General features: G+C 39.3%; 1 protein-coding gene across 4 annotated transcripts in view; it reads left to right on the forward strand.

Moving 5' to 3' along the window:
• EXOC4 (exocyst complex component 4) overlaps positions 1-23761 on the forward strand; it is a 736472-nt gene that overhangs the window by 607138 nt on the left and 105573 nt on the right. For all 4 annotated transcript variants that reach the window (XM_044746180.2, XM_044746218.2, XM_044746246.2 and 1 more), the window contains one exon: positions 16455-16633. In XM_044746180.2, the coding sequence (XP_044602115.1) occupies positions 16455-16633 (179 nt within the window). The remainder of the gene's footprint in view (positions 1-16454; positions 16634-23761) is intronic.

The raw sequence follows: 23761 nt of genomic DNA on the forward strand, positions 1-23761 counted from the left end.
GAAGCAGTGAGAGAGTCCAAAACCACCGCTGGAAAGGCCCGCACCTGCTGGCGTCTCTCTCCAGTCTGTCTCTGCTGACGGCCTCTCTCTGCTGCAGGCTTAAATTCCCTGTCAGATGATGAAGGACCGCTTGCCTTCTGACCCTGTCTTTCTTCCCCTATTGAACTTCTTCAGATTCGCAATCCCGCACGCGCTTTCCTACCTCTGTGCCTTTTCCATGCCCGTTCCTCTTCCTGGAATGCCCTCTGCTCATCCCACTCCTGCTTCTTGTACCTGCCCAGTTCAGCTTTCAAGATACAGCTCAGGTATCAACTCCTCCAACATCTCCTCCCCCAGGCCCTCCCCACTTCTGCACCCTACCCCGCTTCCCTCCTGGATTAGGAGCTCACAGTGTGCGGGGAGTCAGACAAATAAGCAATTTATAGTATGGTGAGTGCTATGCTAGAGGGAAAGATATGGGTAAATATATAAAAAAGAGGCCAGTAGAAAAACTAAAAATAGTAATATAACTACATTATAATTACAGGAGAAATGGGTATAACTGGGTGTGGGAGGAGGGGACATCTGTAAGCTAATTCCACAGCTATCCATCGAGCAGGACATGAGAATAAAATGTCTACAATCAATACATAAACAGGTAGCAGTTTCCACAGATTATGTAGAGAGATGGCTATAACCCTGGAAGAATTAGAAACAGAAATAGTTGGTTTTTTTTTTAAGTTATAGGTGCTTGTTTCTGGAGGACAAGGCTAAACACAGGGAGGGGTGGGGCAGGGAATCACTGCTCATCATTATAGATTATTTAACCATGAGTAATTATTACTTAGGTTTTAAATTTTCATTTGCTTAAAAAATAATTTCCAGCCATCCTCAAGCCCTGTTACTGTTCACTCCCAGTTCTATAATTCTCCAGAAATATGTTGTCATTCTAACATTTTTTTATCCCTGAAAAAATTCTTGATCCTAAGCCATGTTCACTTTTCTGCCAAATTTATGCAAAGCATTTACTCTTCTCTACAGTATTTTACTTTGCCCCAGAGGTTCCCATCTCTTTCTTTATCTTCCTCCTAAGACCTCTGTGCCCCTACCCGTTCCTCGGTCCCTTCCCCCTCTGTGTTCCAAAAGAGCTACCTTGAACACATGGCACATGGTGCTTAGTTTTGGAATCGCTGCCTTTGTTTGAGATCATTGTTTAGTGTCTGTCCTCTGAATAGATTTAGATTCTTCGAAAGGAAATTGTCTGCCAATTTGAAAAATGACCAGAATGATCAATAAGCTGGAATACACAGACAAGGAAGTTCAATGCTACATACATTTTGACTTTCAAATCTGTAATCATTCTCAGCAGCTGAAAAACGAAAGTATGTGTTCAACTTATAATAAGTAATTATTGGTTATTTTAATCCTATATATTGATAATCTGTCTTAAAGCTTAAGAAATGTTCTTTACGGAAAACTAGTGCTATTTGTATGAATGCATAACTTATAGTGGCTCCTGGCAGAAAAACTGCATACCTCTGGAAGGTCCCGCACCTACAGAAAAAACTTGTACGTTATTGTTTATATCCAGTGTTGCTTGGCAACATCCTACAAAGAAAACTTAGTAGCCAGGCTTATTTGAGTGGCTTGGCTGAAGAAAGAGGCATTCATGTTCCAAGCTAACCGAGCATTTTTATGCAACTTTATTCCAAGTTGAGTCTGTATCAGAACGCTGAGCAAGTGCCATCCGCCTGAAAATAATGTGCTGTTTCACAGTTAGCTCTTTGCCTGTCATTACCTAGTATCGATTTTCATGGAATTATTCACTGTCTTTACCCACCGATACGTCAGTGTACTCATCTACCTGGTACCAAAAATGAGGGTACAGAACGTGGAGAAAACCCTGAGGTTCAGCCTTGGGTTTTTGCCCTTTTCTGCCCTAATTCTGTATGTGTCTTTAGCCATGCCCCTCACCCCTCTGCACCTCCATCCTTCATCTGTAAATGACAGCCTTTGATTCTAGAACTTAGAGGCTGGTTTCTGTGTGTGTATGTGTGTGTGTGTGTGTTTTGACTGGAATATTAGTAGAATATTAGGTCATCTTTAATGTCCAGTAAAATTGTGTTTCTATGTTGTGTGTTTACACCTTAGAGTAGGTTGGAGCCCTTTGTATAATGAGTATACTTACTGTATTCTATTCATTTTGTAGAATTTTTAATATAATTTTACTATTTTTTAGCTAATAGTTTTAGTATATTTAGTTCTATTTCTAGTATGTTTACATATATGGATATTTCTTTTTCCTGGCTTGCAGAGGCCCATTTTCTTGCTGTGTCCTCACATGTCAGAGAGAGAAGGAGAGAGATCTCTCTCATGTCTCTTCTTATAAAGGTGCTTAATCCCATTGCGAGGGCTCCACCTTCATGACCTAAGTACCTCCCAAAGATCCTCTCTCTAACTACCATCACTTTGAAGTTTCAGGCGTCAACATATGAAGAGGGGTAGGGGTACATTTCAGTCCATAGCAGGTTGCAAATACTTAACTGTTTACCTACAATCTGAGCTGTAATTTTACATTAGTGATCAGAAATTAGTCAGAAATTTTAAAAGCTAACTGTTTAATGTATAGAATATATTGTTAGTAATACGGGCAAAAGGACAAAAGTTATGCTGCCAGAGAAGAGAAATGGCAGCTTAAATTAAAACTATAATTATAGAGAAAGTTTAAAGAATTTCTTGTCGTATGACTTATGCAGTTCTGAGTCAAACAGGAGCAGGGTTTTTTTTTTTTTACATAATGAATCTCCCATAATAATGTATCTGGACTTATTTCACAGTCACTTACATTGACCTGTGATTAAAATCTTGGCCTTTAATTGGAGACTCACTCTTTGAACCCTGGTGTTTTGCTACCAGCACAGCCTCTAGAGGCTTTGTATAAAAAGAGTGATGCTTTTGTGTCTTTCTTTTAGGCAGGGAACCTGCATGGAGGTGAAACTGCCTTCAGCGGAAATGTTGGCTGCAGTTCACTCTCAACCTTTGCCCTGCCATCCATTGCCTTGATGGCTCTATCCTTTTTTTCCTAGAATAGACTTACTTGGGCATAATAGTTTCTCCGTGCTTACCCATAAGAACACAACACGTAACTACTCCAGAATTCTTATACAAGGATGGAAAGATGGACTGACAGAAGAAATTGTGCATTTATGCCTGTGTGGATTCAACATGTCAAAACATAACTCACTGTCATTCTAAATTTTCTCTCTCCAGATCTGAAATGAGAATGGCTGAAACAATTTGCAAGAGTTCTGATTGCTTTCGTAATGTTGTTCAAGTTTTTAATTGATGCATTAAATTGTCATCATACATGTTATGTCATACCTTGTACAAAACCTTCATTTCTGGAAACTCAGCACATTGGGAAGAAACTTAAAGATCAATGTCAAGGGATCCGTCTAAGGAGTGATTCCTAGGATCTATTTTGGGGAGGGGCAGGAGAGAGATACTGATTTTGAAAAGTGCAGCAATTGTCTATTTCTAGCTTCTTATTTTTTCCCTGAACTTAAACTTTTTTTAAATTTGGAAATTTTTAAACCCGTAGAAGAATTGAAATAATAGTCTAGTGAATGCGTATATACCCTGACTTAGAGTTACTGACTGTTAACATTCTGCCATACCCACTCTGTTCTCTCTTCAAATATATACATACACTTCCCTCTTACCAAACCATCCAAAAGCAGGCTAAGGACATCGTGACCTTTTACTCTTAAACACTTGAGCATGGGTCTCCCAAGAACAAGGGCGTTCTCCTACACACCCATGTCATTACCATATGTATTAGTAGTTTTATGTCACTGCCATAACAAGACCACAAATTTAGTAGCTTAAAACAACACAGATTCATTTTCTTTCAGATCTGTAGGTAAGAAGTTCAACACAGGTCTCATTGGACTAAAATCAAGGTGTCTGCAGGGCTGCGTTCCTTTCAGGAGGTTCTAAGGGAGAATGCGTTTCCTTGTGTTTCCAGCATCTCACTCCTTGGGGAGAGGCCAACCTCACTCCTTGGTCTGTGGTCTCCTCCTCCATCTTCAAAGCCAGCAACATAGCATCTCTCTGACCCTTCTTCGATCATCGTATCTCTCCCTGACCACAGCTAGGAAAGCTTCTCCACTTTTAAGGACTTTTGTGATTAGATTTGGTCCACCCAGATAATCCAGGATAATTTCCCTATCTCAAGGTCTTTATCCTTAATCACACCTGCAAATTCCCCTTTGCCCTGTAAAGTAACATATTCACAGGTTCCCAAGATTTGAAGGGCTGTTATTTTGCCAACCATACCACACCTGACAAAATCAGCCTTTATTCAAAGTTTATCCAGCATACAGCCCGTAGTCTTATTTCCCCAATTACCAAAAAAAAACCAAGAATGTTGTCTAGATTTTTTAAAATCCAGCATCCAATCATGGTTCACACATTATGTTATGTTTCTTTAATTTCCACTAATCTGCAACAGTCTCATCAACTCCCTCTATTTTTCGTAACATGAAATTCTTTGATAAAGAGTCTAGCCGAGTTATCAAATAGAGGTGTGAATTTATCTAACAGTTTCTTTGTGATTACATCCAGATTGAACATTCTGTCGAGAACACCACATAGGTGATATTTTGTGCCTCCCACTATGTCGTTTCACATAAAGTCTAGCTGTGCTTAGCAATGGCAAGCTTGACCATTTAGTTAAGGTAGTGACTGCCAGATCTTCCCATTGTAAAGGTGCATTTATTTTCTTTTGTGATTAGTAGTAATCTGTGGGATGATACCTTGAGACTATGTGAATTTCCTGTTCTCTAACAACCTTTCAACTATTGGTTTTGGCATCCATTGATGAACTTTGTCTGAAACATTTATTAGCTGACATTCTTCTGTAAAAAAAGAACTTTTCCTCCACCTCCCTCTTTCTCTCCCTCCCCTTCTTCCTCCTACCCCCCCCCCTTCTCTTTCTCTCTTCATCTCATTGATGGCTTTCTATTAGTCATTGCTTTAGGCATAATTGGAAGGAAAGCTTTATGGGGAAAAGGAAGAATGGTGGGTAAATTAACGGAAAGTATTTGCATTGGGGACTTTATTCCTTATCTCTCTAATAATAATGTGAACATTTGGGGGTGAGTCAATCTTTGTGCTGTCACATCAAAATGATTTAAATGTTTGAAGATGATCATGATTGATTACACATACTTTCATTAGCCTACCTAAATGTTTTCCTTTTGTTACATGTTCAGATTAAGGGCCTGGATGGGAGAGTTCTGGCAAGTAGCTGCTTTCATTCTCCAGGGAGCCTCAGAAACAGCAAGGGATTCTAGCATTTCTAAAATGTGATTGCATTAAGCAATTCCGTTTTCTCTGTTCTGTGTACTTAACAATTTGTTGTTACCTTTACTAACATCTCACCTGCTAGAGCATGACTTAGGAGCATGACTAAAATAATGGGATCACTGGAAGAGATGGGAATTGTGAGTTTTTTTCCTTTTAGAGAAGAGTGCTCTCACATCTCTCATGGTTCCTTTCTCTTAATAAAAGCTCTCTCATGGGCTGGCCCCGTGGCCGAGTGGTTAAGTTCGCACGCTCCGCTGCAGGCGGCCCAGTGTTTCGTTGGTTCGAATCCTGGGCGCGGACATGGCACTGCTCATCAGACCACGCTGAGGCAGCGTCCCACATGCCACAACTGGAAGGACCCACAACGAAGAATATGCAACTATGTACTGGGGGGCTTTGGGGAGAAAAAGGAAAAAAAAATAAAATCTTTAAAAAAAAAAGCTCTCTCAGCATGTTGTTCTGAGCCAAGCATATGTGACACATCCTGTAACTCAAGAACAGACTTAAAGCAGAACTATCCCCATCGTCCCTCCATTTAAAAAATTAATTTAAAACAAAGACTGAGCAGGCAACTAATTAAATTGTCAGAGCATCAGGCCACTTGTGGAAAGGCTCCTCATCACTGTTAAACCCAGGCCGTGGACCAAGGTGACCCACTGCACAGGGATGACTTGTGACCTAGCGGAAGTAACAGGTCCATCCTTAATGGAGGTAACGTCCCCTCAGTCATCCCCTCTCACCAGCCATTCCTCATGTTTGCTCATTCACTCATCCTTCTCTTCTTTCAGAGTGCACTCACGTTGAATTTAAGAGTTTTGTGTCCTCCTTCTCTCTGCCCCACAGAAAATCTTACATCATTTGTGGATTATAAACATATCAAGGAGCTGGAACACTGTTTTCCCATAAGGCTTCTGATTTACTTTATTGTTGGCAGTTGCCCATCAGTCAAGCATTCTGGTCTTAAAAAGGAGGAAGGTGCTGGTTGCTATTAAGGGGCTCCACTCTGAGATATGACAGATCTGTATATGTCTCCCCTCCTTTGCTCTACTTGAGAGTTGAGTGTTCAAGAAAGTTCAATTCCACGATAAGAAGCAATTTTTCTATGTCTTGGAGGGCCTGTTTGAATCCCTGGGCAAAGGCAAATGCTAAAGCTACTGCAACTCGTGAGAGGCGGCATGGATCGTCGCCCTGATTAGTAAACTAAGAGCAGAAACAAGCTCTGTTCTCGCCTTTGCTACAGTGTACAAATGAGCACATAGTCCTCTGTGTGCTTCAGCTCTCTATAAAATGTCTGATACAAGTTTGCCATCTTTGGGAGACTCAGTCAAGGAATACATTCACAGGGCCAGGCAGACTTTTTAACACAGTATTTTTCGAACTCTGGGTCATGGCATATTAGCACATCATGAAGTCATTTTAGTGGGCTTTGACCCCACCGTAGAAACTAAGACAGGGCCTTGGTAATGGTGGATTCCTGGTAAATATCTGCTAAAGAATAGATGACTCAGTAATAAAAAGATAAATAACCCAATTACAAAATGAACAAAGGTTCAGAATTGACATTTCTTTAAAGAGGATATACAAATGGTCAATAAACACGTGGAAAGATGTTCAATATCATTAGTCATCAAGGAAATACAAATCAAAGCCACAATAAAATATATTATTTCACATCCACTAGAATGACTATAATTTTTAAAAAGACAGTAATCACAAGTGTTGGCAAGGATGTAGAAAAATCTAAATCTTCATATTGCTACTGGTGGAAATGTAAAATGGTGCAGTTGTTTTGGAAAATAGTCTGGCATTTCCTCAAAAGGTTAAAGATAGAGTTACCATATGACCAGCAATTCCCACTCCTAGGTATATATACCCAAGAGAAATGAAAACATACATCCACACAAAAATACACAAATGTTCATACCAGCAATATTCGTAATAGCCAAAAAATGAGAACAACCCAAATGTCCATCAACTGGTGAATAAATAAACAAAATGTGGTATATCCATACAATGGAATATTATTTGGTAATAAAAGAAATGAAGTGCTGCTACGTGCTTGAACATGGATGAACCTTGGAAACGTTAAGTAAAAGAAGCCATTCACAAAAGACAGCATAGTGATGATTCCATTTACATGAACAGGAGTCATAGATGAATGTCCAAAATAGGGAAATCCATAGAGACAGAAAGTAGAGTAGTGGTGGTGGTTGGGGATAAGTGTGAAGTCTAATGGATACAGGGTTTCTTTTTGAGGGATAAAAATGTTCTAAATTAATTGTGGTATGATTGCATAACTCTATGACTATACTAAAAACCATTGAACTGCCTATATTAAATGGGTGAATTTTATGGTATGTGAACTATATCCCAATAAAGCTGTTATTTTAAAAAATGCCCGTGCCTGAGCCCCACCCATGACCATTAAATCAGAATTTCTGCAGGTGGAGTTTGGCATGGGATATTTTGTTTATGCTTCCCTGATTAAGCTTTTAATGTATAGCCAGGATGAGAACCACTGGTTTAGACTAACCTCCAAGATCTCTCTCAGTCTCAGAACACCATAAATCCGTGAGTCTAGTGTTTTGTGCCTGTCTCTGAGCAAGCCAATTTAAAGGAGCAAGGGGAAGAGCCAGTGGTCGAACCCTCCCCCCACCTTGATGACAGTCATGATTAATTTCTCTGGCTGTCATCTCTGAGTTAGTAGAAACCCAGAAACCACAATTTTCCTGCAACCAGGAAAAAAAAAAAAAGATGAATATTGTTCTAAGTCCCAAGCAGAAACTAGGAGAAGAGAAGTTGCTGATATTTCATATATTCACCTTGCAAAGAACACCCTGAGGCCCCTCCCCAGCTCTTTCCCCGTTCTGCCTCTGCACAGAATTGTGGACCACTCAGCCTCATCTAGCCAGTCAGGAGCATTGCAAGTTTTTAAATGGTGGAAGAACTGTAGGCAAAGAAAGCAAATGAAAAATTCTTGATTGTGATTATTGAAGGGGGAGACAAATTTCTAAAGAGGAACAATTACTTATTAAATATGAAAAATAGCTACTCATATGATAGTGTGTGATGAAATGTACATGCATGAAAACCATTGAGGGATAGACTTAGTGATGAGTCTTAGCAGTTCCTAGGAGGAAAAAAATAATACTGTAATCAAGATAACTGGACTATCTTATTACTTATTTATGAGGCTTTAGCCAAGATCATTTTAGAAAAAGTTTTTGGAAACCTGACTGAAGAGCCCATCAGAGCGGTACGGTACTACCCCCATTATTTTTGACACAGACAAATTAGACAGATTTTGAAAGGGTTGAAAATTGAGCAGTTGTGAAAAGCAGAAGTGATAAATGGAAGTGTCATTGTCACATCTCATAAGAATCAGTTGGTATTATTACAAATCTAGGTAGGTGACCTGACCTTCTTACAACCTTCATCAGTTTGGGCTCTGACAGATAATAGCTAAGTGAACTTTACAGGTTACCTTAACATGTCTCACTTTCTCTACCTATACAACAAAACTAATTAATCCCCACACCAAATAATTTACTCAATTCCCAGTAGCATTGGGTGTAGTCAGACATCATTATTAGGTCTTGTATATAAGTCAAGGTCTAATATGGAAAACAGAAACCACTTCAGGTATTTACATCAAAGAGAATTTAACTTAGGGAATTGGTAATAAAGGTGAATGAGGATCTGAGTGTCAAACAGGAGACATTAAGATAATCCATAGATTGCAACAGCAAAGAGCCACTCTATAGCTGGAATGCCAGAGGGAAGAGGCATTTATTGGAGCACAAAGGCACTGAAAGTAATTTGGGGCCTGGTAGGAGCCAGACCAAGGAGGAGATCCATCTGTTGCTGGAGACATCACCCAAAGCAAAGAGGGAGGGGGATAAATGCCCTGGCTTCTCCTTTCTCTTTGCCTTTCAGGGACCCTCCAAAGCCTCCCATTATCAGTAGCCAGCTGGGAGCCTGGAAAACAGCCTGCAGGGGTCAGCCCCCACCTCCTCCCAATACAGAGCAGAACAAAGGAAAGATACGGATTGGATCTCAGGGCAAACAGGCCTAGGACTTTTAGAGTCCACCCTTTTTGTTACTCTCCATTCTCTCTCTTATACTGATATTTTAAAACTTCGTATTTCTGCTTAAGATAAGGTACTATTCATCATATGAAGGCATTCTTCCCTTCTCCCCAACAAGGCAGAGTCAGTCTCATCAGTCACTGTATTCATCTCAAGTCTAGGATCTCCACAGTCCTTGATGTCAAGTCAGCTGTGATTCTTCATATCTGGTGACCTCTGAACTAAATTGGAAAGTTAATCACTACCAGCTCCTCATATAAAATAGTGAGGGAAATACCACCTCACACGCATTAGGATGGCTATTATAAAAAAGATTTTTTTTAATTAAAAATTTGAAAAACAAAAAATAGCAAATTTAGGCAAGGATGTGGAGAAATTGGAACCCTTGTGCATTATGGTGAGAATGAAAAATGGTACAGCCATTGTGGAAAACAGTTTGCTAGTTCCTCAAAAAGTTAAACATAAAATGACCGTATGATCCAGCAATTCCACTGCTTTGTATATACCCAAAGGAGTGGAAAGCAGAGACTCAGATACTTGTACACCAGCATTCATGGAAGCATTATTGAGGATAGTCAAAAGGTAGAAACAACCCAAATATCCATCAACGGATGGATGGATAAGCAATATGTGTATGTACATCCAATAAAATGTTATTCAGCCATAAAAAGGAATCAAATTCTGATACATACTACGACATGGATAAATCTTGGAAATATTGTGCTAAGTAAAATAAGCCAGACACAAAGGACATATATGACTGCACGTATATGAGGTATCTAGAATAGGCAAATTCATAGACACAAACTAGAATAGCAGTTACCAGGGACGAGGTGGAGGAGGGACTAGGAAGTTACTGTTTAATGAATTCAAAGTATCCCTTTGGGATGGTGGAAAACTTCTAGAAATAGATAGTGATGTTGGTTGCATAGCATCATGAGTACTTAAAGCCATTGAACTGTATACTTAAAAATGGTTTAAATGGTCAATTTTGTGTTGTATATATTTTACTACAATAAAAATATATTAGGGGAAGTGGAAAAGAAAAAGAAACCATTGATTAATATGTGCATAAAAATGCAAGGCTGCTGCCGTCGCTATTTCTGGAACTGGTCACGAGGCAGTAGGTGGTATTTATCACTTGCTGCTTCTTCCACCCACCCATGTTGCCCTTGCCCTCTGCCAGCACCTCAGCTGGTCAGAGTTCTCTACCTGCTTGTGTTGAACTAAGCCTTTGTTCCTGAAAGAGCTGATTCTTAGCAGTTCCGCCTTTGTTAGCCTGCTGTGCTTTTCCATTATTTTTACCATGTCAGTGGAAATACTAAGAGGGGTCCCAGTGAATCCAGCGTAGTCCTGCCTGCCCTTATTGCATAGAACCAACACACTTCCCCCTTGGCAATTGAAGTCAGTCATCCCAGGTGTCAAAGTAACCCCTTTCTCTGCCTGTTGGTTCAGTATTATAAGCCCAAAATAGCCAGATGTCAATCTCTCCTACCAATTTAATATGGTCATTGTTGTATCTTCTGGTGGAAGCATTCTTGCTTGAGTACCTCTAGACCAGCTTAGCCCAAAGTTGCTGGGGCAAGAGCAGAACCTCTATGAGTGATTTTAATAATGAGGGGAGGGGGCATTCCTATTTTTAGTCCTTGGTTCCAGGACCCATATTTTCTTGTTACTGGAAAAAAAATTAAAAGCCCTGTATGTTGGTCTCTGGGTAACAGTACTGGATCCAGCACTCCAGCCTTATAAGTGTTGTCTCCCAACTGGACCATAGCTGAATCCTGCATAGGCCATCTCACCCTTCTGTCAGGCCGGCTTCTCCTGGGGGATTGGGTATCCAGCTAGAGAGGGGAATTCCAGGAGCATGGGCTCTGCCTTACTCCTTTTGCTGTAAAATAGTTTCTTGGCCAGAAATATTGTTGAATAGGAGATCATGATTGTGAATAAGACTTTGAGTAAATCTCCTGACAGTGGTGCTAGTAGGAACATTTCAGACCAGACCAGGAAAGCAATTCTGTACTTAGAGTGGCTTGTTCCAATGTGGGTACAGCACTGCCCGCTCCAAGATGCAAGAATGTGTGAGTCTGGTTCACTGTTTGAGCCAGTCCTTGCCCTTCCCCTGCTCTGTTCTGGATCACAGGAGAACTGCCCTTCAGGCAGTTTCCTAGGCTCTTGGGGCAGTTATCTCACAGCAGATTCAGCAAGAGGAAGCAATGGTGGAAGATTTGGGGAAGGGGGCAGGGAGAGAGAGGAATGAGTCCAAGTGTATATGTCATGTTATCAAATATAGCCCAAATCTGCAAATTTAATCATTTTGAAACTATTTATGACATTTCTTTCATAAGTGCATTTAGTCTGCTGAAAATGCAATTCTTTCTTTCTTTCTTTCTTTCTTTTGCCTTCCTAAGATTTCAGTGGCTAACAGAACTATGTAAAGACTAAATGGAGGCAATTTTTGGCATCTTTGGCAAAAATCTCTTAAATGCATCTTGTCAGATCGACCTCTTTAAAGATTATAATTGTGTGGTAAAATTCAGCTTAATAGGTTGAACACTCGTCAGTATCCTAGGCTTCTGCATGAGCCTGTTGGCTTACTGATGATAAAGGTGACTCCTCACATGGGGCCAATACCTAAAACACACAGGTTTTGAGTTCTAACTTCTGTTCTTGGCTATGTCAGATAATCTTTGGACAATTAATGAGTGCCTCTTACTTCTGAATCTCTGTTACTTCACCTTCTCAGGATAATGATTATTCTGCTGCCCATTTCACTCAAAAATGTGTGATGTCTTCATTAAATAATGTGCTTTCATAATAAGCAGAAGATGAAGAACAAGTAAAAATTCAGATCTAGAAAGAGGATACAGTATTGGCCCAGATGCTGGGTGGTAGGGGTTCTGGCAGTGAGACCCTCTGCGTGGACACTAACCACCTCTGGAACAAGTAACTGTAATACTCTGGTCTGCCAATTTTCCTGAGATTCTTAATGCCTCCATTTGAAAGGTTTTCTCATTTGAGGTAGGGTTTTCAATATTTGTTTTTCATTGAAAAGTAAAGATGTTCTTTGGAGAAAATGTAGAAAATTCAGAGAAGCACAGAGCATGATCCAGTCACACGGTTAACATTTTGCTTTATAGATATCCAATCATTTTTTGGTTCATATAGATATATAATTATTTTCTTTTTTAATATCATACACTGCATACAGCTTATTTTACTCAGCTGCATATCATGGCTAAAAATAAGCTATACCAAACATTTTTCTGTGTTCTTAAGAATTTTCTACTATGTAATTTCTAAGACTGCATAATTTTTCATAGTGCAGATATCATAATTTATTTAATAAATTAGAGGGTTTAGAAAAAATCTGTAGTCAGGCAACTAAAGCCATTCCCTTTAGGTTATTGTAACGCATAAAAACTGTCCACCAAGCTCTTTGACACACACAAATCCTTGAAGGAATGGTTTTTTGTGTGAAATAGTTATAGCTGTCAATCATTTATCCTCGATGTCATGGTTTCTGTGCTCTCTCCAGGTTGTTAGGGGGTGATTATGGATTCCTGTCAAATGAGATGTCTGCTATGTATTCAACATGAGGCAGTTTGTATTTTCCTCAGTCTGTTGCTCCCCCGTCGGAGGAAGTTAAGCAAATCTCAGTGAGCCAAAGGGAATTGGGATAGGCATCTGGGCTGGCAGCGCACCGCAGACATGCCCAGGGCCCAGAGATCCCCACACAAGCAGATTAGACTTCTACATAAATACGTTTGTCTTGATTGTCACATTCCACCCAGGGTTACACCTACATGCATAAAAATGGCTCCAAGCCTGTTTTTCAAAGCTGTTTGCCTCCCCTGTTGCTTTTTAACCACCCAGCTCAGAGGCATTTTTTGTGTTATATCTATCAAAAATGATTAAGGGGCTGGGAGAGTTGATATATAAGGACAGATTAAGAAAACTAAATATTTACAACTTGACTGAGTGACAGCCAGGGGGAAGATATTATAACTGTCTGCTGGGCTCAAATCATGGAGGAGACATTGTTTTGCTTTTCCCAGTAACTCAATTTTAGGGATATCTAAATTCAGAAAGTTTTCTGAAGATGACTTCACTTATGCTAATTAGATAATTGTGTCGGAAATTGCATTTAGCTGCTAGTAGCAGAAACTTGGACTAGCAGGGTCTTAAACAAATAAGGTTTCATTTTCTCTCCTACAACATGAAGCCCGGAAGTGTCTTGTCTGGGGTGCATTGCAGCTCCCTGATGTCATCGGTGCACCCATGACCTCCTGTCTTGGCTCCATTGTTCTTAGCATTATTTTCATACTCAAGATCACCTGATGTTTGAAGAAGAGCTTCTGCAGCTTCACTTGCCAAGGCTGTGTTCCAGAAAGGGGGAAGGCAAAAGAGGTCCTTGCCAACTAAGACTGCTTGAAAGAGCTTTCTTGGAAGCCCGTCTACTCCTTTCCGTTTATATTTTTGACCATCACATCTGCAAGAGGGCCTGGGAAATTGAGTAGAGTTTTTTGTTTGTTTTATTTCGTTTTTAAATTGGGCACATTACTGACCCCAATAATATCAGGGTCCTTTTACTAAGAAGGCATGAGATAATGGATACTGGATAAGCAACTACTAGTTTCTATCACAGTAACTTGCCTCTTGAAGATTTTGAGCAAAGTCTGGGCTCTGAAACACAATGACATTTGCTCTGATGTTACAAGGCTCCATTTGTGAAACTAACCCCTGAGATCTAATTTATTTACTTCTGATCACTCTTATCCATTTCAATTTATTCATCATAGCATACCTTGAGTTGACACTAAATAAACCAGCCATCTCAACAGACCTAAGAATAATAATAGCTACAACTTACTAGCTTTCACCAACTTCCGTGCCCTAGGTTATGCACTTAAGAATATCATCTGAATTATTTGCTTCAAAATACTCCAAGGTCAGGTGGGGGAAGGCTGTGGATCAGGATAGAAGAAATAAGACTTACCTTGAGTTGCTAATAATTAAAGCTGAGCAGGGGCTTATTATACTCTTCTCTCTATGTTTATTATACTCTTCTCTCTATGTTTGTAATTATTGAAATTTTCTCAATGCGGATTTTAAAAATCATCTTATCTACTTCTTACATTACTTGTATGAGGTCAGCACTATTACCCCAGCTAATAGAGCTCAGGGAAGTTGAGCATGATCACACAGCGAGCAAGTGGCAGATTCAGGATTCAGGCCCAGGCTTGTCTGACTTTGAAGCCTGTGCACTATCCCTTTCTACTCAAAGGGAACATGCTTCCCAGACAAGCAGCCTGAATCTAGTTAGAAATGCAGACTCTTGGTCTCACCCGACCTTTTACAAGCCACCCAAGTAAGGTTTGTATGTACATAGAAGGTTCTTGTGCTCCATCTGCTGCACTGCATTGCCATGACTTACCAACTCAGATGATCACTTAGGGCTTTTCCTTAAAAATGTAACCTTCTGTTGAGGGGCCTGACCAGTGGCACAGCGGTTAAGTTCTCAGGTTCCTCTTCGGTGGCCTGGGGTTCGCCGGTTCAGATCCCGCACGTGGACATGGCACCGCTTGGCAAACCACATATAAAGTAGAGGAAGATGGTCACGGATGTGAGCTCAGGGCCAGTCTTCCTCAGCAAAAAGAGGATTGGCAGCAGAAGTTAGCTCAGGGCTAATCTTCCTCAAAAAAAAAATGTGTATATGTGTATAACCTTCTCTTGAAATAAGAAGACTAATCATGAGTCACTACTTGGTAGTATAAACATTTTTAATAAGCATTTAATTCACCGCAGTTGTTTCTTTCAACATTGAGTGCCTGCTATGGTGCTGGGCCCTAAATGCCTATGTGTCAATTAAGCATCAGTCTGACTATATGTCAGCTGCTATTAATCACTGCTGTCTTGAAACTTTATTTGGTGTGTTCTACTTAAATAAAGCCCTTGCTTCTGCTCACTTAAGGTGTTTTGAGTTGTAAAAGCCTTGAGACTTACAGAAAACTCTCCAGGTGCCTGTTCCAACCTTCACCAGCATCAGCTCTGCTTACCTACCTGTGTGTAACTTTCCCAACAAGACATTATTTTCCTCCCTAACATCCTCAGTCATCTTTTGTCATTTCAGCCCTCTCTTTTTTGAAAGAAAGAGAGCTGTGGGAATTAGGTGACTGAGTCCCAGCCGTGCCACTCGTGTGTCGTGTAGGCAGGACAGTTAACCTTCTCAGCCTCCATCTCTTCATCTGTGCAGTGGCTGTGCCATGTGGTCTCTAGGGTCCCTTCCGACTTCACCCTTCTGTAACCCCACGTAACTTGATTTTTCAACCCTCCCAAAAGCATTATAAAGACACTGGGCTCTGTGTGAAATCTACCTGATTTTATTTTTCCAGTCAGTAAAAGGATCCTAGCATTAGTTTTTACTGGTTTCTCTTTCCAAGTAATGAATACCTTCATGCTTTATGGTTTATTTGCCTCCGATCATTTTTAGAACAAGTAAATAAGTGAATGAATGAATGAGACCTGTTGTCCATCTCAACTATAGTCTACTTTCTTAAAGAGGCTGGGCCCTCTTTGCTTTTGAACATTTTAAAACATTTTCTAGCTGCCAGATCAACTTGGTTGTTTTATTTATTGTAATAACCTTCAAAGCATGTATATGTTTAACATCCTAAGTTGTTCGTCAACTTTCTAGCAGGAGAAGAGGCAAGGAAAAAACCCACAAGAGAGCAGCCATCGAAGCCATCCCTAGGGACCATCACTGTATAGGTCAGGCCCAAACTGGTTGTGTTGAAGGTACAAGCTTGAAGGTCACTTCATTCTTCTTCCAAGAGCTCTTATACCAGAGTAATTTTAAGCAGGTATATGATAGTTTTTTCACTAGATTAAACCTAGGAAAAATAACATTCTGTAATATAGTGATTATAACAACCACGTTGCTAGACATGCCTTAAAAAGTGTTCTCACTCCTCTCTTTTCCATGCTGTATGTGAAGTGTGTTTCTGATTTGTTTTTCAGGGCAGCCTTTGGCAAGGAGTCAGAAGTTCTTATCGGGAACCTGGGTGATAAATTAATCCCTCCACAAGACATCCTCCGTGATGTCAGTGACCTCAAAGCCTTGGCCAACATGCATGAAAGCCTGGAATGGTTAGCAGGTCGAACAAAGTCAGCTTTCTCCAATCTTTCCACATCCCAGAGTAAGTATCTAGTAAGGCAGCTATGGTGGGGACAGCTGAGGAACTGGACTGAGTGCTGTCATTTGAAATGTGTGTGTGTATACGTGTCACCATATGGGGGACATGTCCAAGTTGTCAGAAGATTCTTGCAAGAATTCTGCTTATGCTGCACCTCCCATATTTTGTGATTCTGCAAAAGGAATTAATCTTGGCTTCTCTATGTGGGGCATGGGAAGCCAAAAAGGTCCATGCTAACATAGCTTGATATTAAACCTTAGAAACAAAATTGTGTGAGAATGAACCACTATGTCTCAAGCACAGAAAGTCACACATTTCGTCCTCCTTACAACTTCTCAAGGGTAGAAACTGTGTCTCGGAGCTCAGAGCCAAGCACATGGTTGACGTTTTCATTTTAACTGATGTAAAGCTAATGAAGAGGTGTCTAAAAAGAGAATGATAGAAGTGATTAAGGTGCTAGAAAATAGAGACAATGAGAAAAACAATTATTCTGGAAAAAAGATTGCTGAGAGATAATTATAGATTTCAGGGAAATTAAGGAATAGGATATGAAATAATGAGAAACCTTTTCCAATCAAGGACCAATGACTCAGAGAAAAATAATTTGAAAAACTTTAGGACACAAACTTTATTCAATAACTATAAAATAAATATTTTTTAAAAGCATTAGTTTAGAAGTATGTGTTAGGCAGTTAAAAACAGAGGCAAAGAAAAAGTGATATGAAGAAGGAAGAAAGGAGATGGTAGATTTGAGTGCATGGAAACAGGATGGAAAAAAGAAAAATGACAACAAGAACATGAAAGAAACAAAGTCAGCTCTGAACTTAATACTCGATTCAATTGTTAGAATATTATTAGAAAGAAAATGCTTATATTATTTGGACTGTGAACTTCAGAGTAAGTTATGGATTGTCATTGTCTTTTGGAAAGTTATTACCTGATTAACTGCGGTTTCCAGTCTAGAGATGGAAGAAGTGTGGATGAAATTCACAGGGGTAAATTACTCCCTGAAATACAGGCCACACAGGCAGAGTTTAGGAGTCCCTTGAATGCTCAGTACCTACGTTCTAATGCTGATTATGTGGCTATCCTTAGGGTCAATAGGAGTTGGGGAAAATGGACAGTAGGAGGCGGGCTTTTGAGCGAGATTATATGATCTGCTTCAGGAGTCTTCTTAAAATATTACTTTTTATTTATATACTTTTATTTTTATACTTTTTATTTAAAATGTTACTTTTTATCTGATAAAATTATACATGTTTATTCTCAGAAACCTATAAGAATAAAAATGTATCCACCTATTAAGGATAGTTTGGGCACAGTAAGGGATCTGAGCAGACTCTGCATGAGTAGGTTTCCTTGAAAGGCCCTCAACTTTATAGTCTGTCATAGCACACAGTCTGTCACAAGCAGTAGTCTAAATTACCCATTTTATCTCCCAGACTCACCCCACTCCTCCAAAAATAAAAAAGTCAGAGAGAACTAATTTCCCTTTTGCTAATTGCAAAATAAACAGCTCTGAAAAGAGATCAGATGCCTGTTTTCTTGGTTTCCTTTGACTTTTGCAAATGCAGGGGCTGCTTGGGTAGGTTTATTAGTGATGATTGAAAGGCGTCCTTGTTTTGTGGGCCACCAATGTCTAATATTTAATAATGCAATCTCTTATTTCTGGTGGCCCAACATTCCAGTTTTCTATTCTGTCTATGCCTAAAAGGGCTCTACAAAGTGAGAAAGTGCATAACCTTTATAGCAAGCCACTGAGTGGTTCACACAGAAGTGATTCACACAGGCTAACCTGGCATAGGCTGTTTTCAAAAACAAAGATGCTCTCTGAGTTATGCTCAGCTTTGTAATTGCACAATTTAGTTGTTGTGTTCGTGTCACTAAGAGTACCGAGTATAGTTGATGTCTAATTCATGTCTTTAATCATCTCCGTTATTCTGACATCTCTTCTACCATGCCCGTTAATACTTTGTCTCATGTGCTCAGTTCCATTTTATAATATAAGTTGTACCCTCTCAGTTCCTCTCAGGATGATTATTCCGCCCAGTGAGTGATTTAAGTGACTGTCAGCATTTTGACGATCAGTGCAAAACCCAGGGGAACCGTAATCACTACTTATGTTGTCTTTGCTAAAACAAAGCATCAAGCAAACCTGGTTTATTCTGCTAACAACAAGCCTAGCTCTCACACACTCGTCTGTTCTTTGAATTCCCAGGAGCGATGCCCATTGATGTTTATAATTTGAACAAAGCAGGGAATTTTCTGATAATGGGTTACTTTGATTGCTCCATGTCAGTGTGACTCTAGAAAGGGAATAAGGGACAGCTCTTTATTATTCTTTTGAAAAGTGAACCAAATGATTACCTCAACAAAAGTGTTCCAAGTCTGGAGCCTAGATAGCATGAAGAAAATGCCAGCCTTTTATCTAGCACTCATGGATACTCAGCAGGATGGGAAGAAATTAAGAAAAGAAGGTTTTAGGTTCATTTCTTGTTCCACATCCTGTTGACTATTTAGTATGGTAAATGCCATGTTGTATTATAATTAAGAAGCTATTAGTGTAATGGAATGGAGGAAGTTTGCAGAAAATTATTTTCATAGTAGAATATCTCTTCAAATATTACAGCAGAATTCATCCACCTGAAACATTTCATGTCATACTGAAGACAGTATTGCGTTTTAGTGGCAGGGCATGGTTGGCCATTTGTCCAGGAGACAAGAGTTAACCAGTTTTTTGAAGATAATTTTTCCATCTCTTTTAGCATTTGCTTAAGTGTCACTCTGTCTTCTTTACACTTAAAAAAGTCTCCTCACCTCATATAGATCCTGATTACACCAAAGCCACTGCTTTTACTTTCGTCCTACTATAGTCATGATTCCTGCTCCATTTCTTCTGATATTCCCCCCATCCCACTGCCACCCTCAATCTTCCTTATACCCGTTCTCCTTGAGATTCTTTCCACTGAAAGGCACAGACTACTTGAAGGAAAAAGAATGCATTGGTTCATAAAACTGGTAAATCAAAAGACTTCAGGTGTGGCTGGATCCAGAAGTTCACAAGTTAACATCACAGACTTGCTTACATATCTGCTCTCTCTCTGCCCATTTCTCTATCCCTTGTTATTTTCTCCTTCTTGCTTTCCATCTCAGGTAAGAGCTTTCCATATGGCAACAACCTTGAACACCAGCAGACCCAGAATTATTTCATCCAGAACAAAAAGAGCATTTTTGCCAAGAAGTCCAGAAACAGTCCTGGAGAGGACTTGGATTAACCCAGCTTGACCTTCTTTCATGGTCTCTCTGGTTCTCCTTGTACACGCCTTGTTTTCTAGCTTTGTCTTTCTCCCCACCCACAACTCTGTCTCTGTCTCCCGCTCCCACTCCTAGAATTCCTTTATGTTCAGATGTGCTTTCAGTGCAAGGAAATTGAGCAGGATCATATTTAGCATTGGGCATTCAAGGTTTATATGTATTTTCCCCCGTTGATCAAAATTTCAACCTTATAGTAACGGCACAAAATAATATCATCCTTTGTAATAACTGCTGTTTGTAAAAATCCTGGGTAAGAACTCTGAGATAAACTGCTATGGTTAAGAAAATTCTCAGCAAAATGTGACCTACATAAAAATCGTTGGGGTGTATTCAATTTGAACATTAATGATTTTCTTTTGTATTTTATCCTTTCATTTTAGGGATATGTTACTTTTAAAAATAGACCAGAGAGAACTGGAAGGGAGCCCAAGGGCTTACTTTGTCTACATTGCTTCCTCGGGGGAGCCCTCCTCTCTTTCTTGGATTCTGTAAAAAAATCTCCAGGATTAGAGATTCTGAAACTTCCTTGATTATGTATTCTACTCTTTAAACAACTTTGCAATCTAGGAGGTCATCTTTTTTTTTTATTAAAGTCACTTTGCTTCAGTCTAAACCTCTTTCCTCTGTCCTATTCTTCAGAAATTAAATGTTGAATTTTGTCTATAAAATACTCTAATGGATCTGAAAAAATTCCCCTGGCCCTTCCCTGCCCATCTCTGAATATTAAAGACTTTTGGCCTAACAGCCCCAGTCTCTGAGTCAAGGGCAACCGGATCTAGCAGAATTAGGAGCCCAGACCAGGCCCAAGTTCATTCACACTCTCTTGGATGGTGATTTGACTCTTCGCCTTTGTGAATGTGGGCCCTATTGTAGCTTCCTTTGACACCAGGCCTATCCACCACTGGCTCACTCAGTTCCCATTACTGAAGTTCTTGCTGAGCCCACATACATGGATAATGAAAAGTAATAAAAGTCGTACCCTAGTCTTCTTCAGTCTGAGAAACCACAAAGTTAAACATCCCTCTAACTTCCAAGGCAAATAGATCTCCTAATTGTGGTTCCTGGAATTGGTTTAGGAATTGCAGTGCTAGTTATACAATTATTTATATACAGTTGTCCCTCAGTATCCTTGGGGGATTGGTTCCAGGACTACTCCCCCGCCATACCAAAATCCTTCGATGCTCAAGTCCCTTATATAAAATGGTGTAGTATTTGCGTATAACCTACACACATCCCCCTGTATACTTTAAATCATCTCTAGATTACTTAAAATACCTAATACAATATAAATGCTATGTAAATAGTTACTATACCATGTTGTTCAAGCAATAATGACAAGAAACAAAAGCTTGTACATGCTCAGTATAGACGAAACCATCATAGGCCTTTCCATCCGAGGTTAGTTGAATCCGTGAATACAGAACCTGCAGATATGGAGGGCGGACTGTATATCTTATTTTTATTGTGGTAAGAAATATATAACATAAAATATACCATCCTAACCATTTTTAAGTATACAGTACAGTAGTGTTAACTAAATTATTGTATAACAGATATTCAGAATTTTTTAATCGTGCACAGCTGAAACTCTATACCTATTGAACAACTTCCCCTTACCCTTCTCCCCGAGCCCCTGGTGACCATTTTCTACTTCCTGTTTCTATGAGAGTTTGACTGCTTTAGATACCCTCATAAAAGTACAATCATACAGTGTTTGTCTTTTTGTGACTGACTTATTTTACTTCGCATGTTTGCAAGATTCATCCATGTTGTAATAAATGACAGGATTTCCTTCTTTTTTTAAGGCTGAATAATATTCCATTGTATGTATATACCACATTTTCTATATCCATCCACTTGTCAATGGACATTTAGGTTGCTTCCACCTCTTAGCTATTGTGAATAATGCTGCAGTGAACATGAGCGTGCAAATTATACATCTGTCTTAAAGTAGAATTATTGCTAGGGATTTGGAAATCATCTGGTCCAACGCAGTTATTTTGCACATGAGGAAGTTACGGGCTCAGAGTGATCACGCTGCATGTCTGTGCCTGAACTGAGATGGGAGCAAGTCTTTAAATTCCCAGTTTAATTTTCTCTCTACTACGTCATTGTCTTGACCAGTACTAAGGTACAGCACTAGCAGGTTCATTCATACCATATTTCTATTAAACCATCCAGGAGGGTCATCGTAATTTAATGGACATACTTCAATGCCTACAGTTAACTTGTAATCATTTTTGATCATCATTTTCTGTGTGTAACAAGAACGGCTATGCTTTAAATATATGGGATTATTGCACATACCCCTTTTGAATTTTATCTTAGTTGTGATGAAATGTTTCCCTAATTTGTCACTCTCTGTTTTTGTTTTGCAAGTATTTTCTCAATTAGGAACTCCACCTGTCTTGTTATCATGTTATGTAGTATATTTTAGATACTGTAGTGTCCTATACAGTAGCTACTTGCTTTGTGTAGCTGTTTAAATTTAAATTAATTAAAATTAAATGAAACTAAAAATTCAGTTCTTCGGTCACACTAGCCACATTTCAGATGCTCAGTGGCTACTGTGTTGGATAGCACAGTTACAGAACATTTCCATCATCACAGAAAGTTCTGCTGGACAGTGCTGGAGATCATCACCTAGGTCATTGATAAAGCTTTAAAATAATGCCCATCCAGATACTTAGCCTTTGAAACACACTTTAAATGTCCACAAGTCATATCAAGACAGGGATAACGACAGCTTCCATTCTCCAGCCCCCAAATTCCCTGATAGAGAAGTAGATTTTAGGCCTAGCATTATCCAAAATTTTTTCTATTGATGCTAGAGGGAAAAGGAATTAGTGGTTAAATACACTGAGAAACATTAGATTAGAGAACATTAAATATAATTCCTGCATACAATAAAACTTCTACAGTCCTTACTGTGTTAATGGGGCAATTACAGCAATGCCATGTTTCCCAAACTTATCAGTGGAATTCTCTGGCCTCAGAGCATCTCACAGGAGTTTTCTTCCTTAGAACAACTTCTGGAAAACACTGTCCTGTGCTATGTCTTTATAATTTGTCAGTATGTTTTATTTCTCCCAAGACAGTCAGGCACAGGGCAGGACAGATGCTTCACTATTGCAGGAATGTAATTTTATATTATTGGCAAATTTGCACGCCATCAGATGACTTCTGTTGCATTTGGGTTATTTGATTATTTGACTTTTTTATAATTATTTTTAGAAATGTTCAAGTCGACTAATATAAAAAAACTATGGTTTCCTTTTTGCTTGTTTCAAACTTGGGTACTATACTGACCCTTTTCCAGTCCTTGCACTTTCTTCACAATTCCCAAAGAGTCTAGCTACTGATATAATTTCTCACCTTAATTCATTGACGAATGCTAATGTATTCATTGTGGGGCTCCTGGGATTGATTTTTTTAAATAAAATTTTAATTTTACAAGAGTTTTAGATTTAGAGTAAAGTTGCAAAGTTAGTGCAGAGTTCCTGTGTATCTCGTACCCAGTTTCCTCGGTTGTTAACATCTTACATTTCTCACAACTAATGAACCAATCTTGCTACATTATTATTAATGAAGTCTATCCTTTATTCAAATTTTCTTGGTTTTTACCTAATGTCTCTTTTCTATTCGAGGATCTCCTGTACGATGTCGTAATACATCTTTATGTCTTTATGTCTCTTTAGGCTCATCTAGACGGTGACAGTTTCCTAGGCTTTCCTTGTTTTTGTTGACCTTGATAGTTTAGAGGAATACTGGTCGAGTATTTTGTAGAATGTCCTTCAATATGGGTTTGTCTGATGT

Source organism: Equus asinus, chromosome 1 (assembly GCF_041296235.1).
Source record: "Equus asinus isolate D_3611 breed Donkey chromosome 1, EquAss-T2T_v2, whole genome shotgun sequence".
NCBI lineage: Eukaryota > Metazoa > Chordata > Mammalia > Perissodactyla > Equidae > Equus > Equus asinus.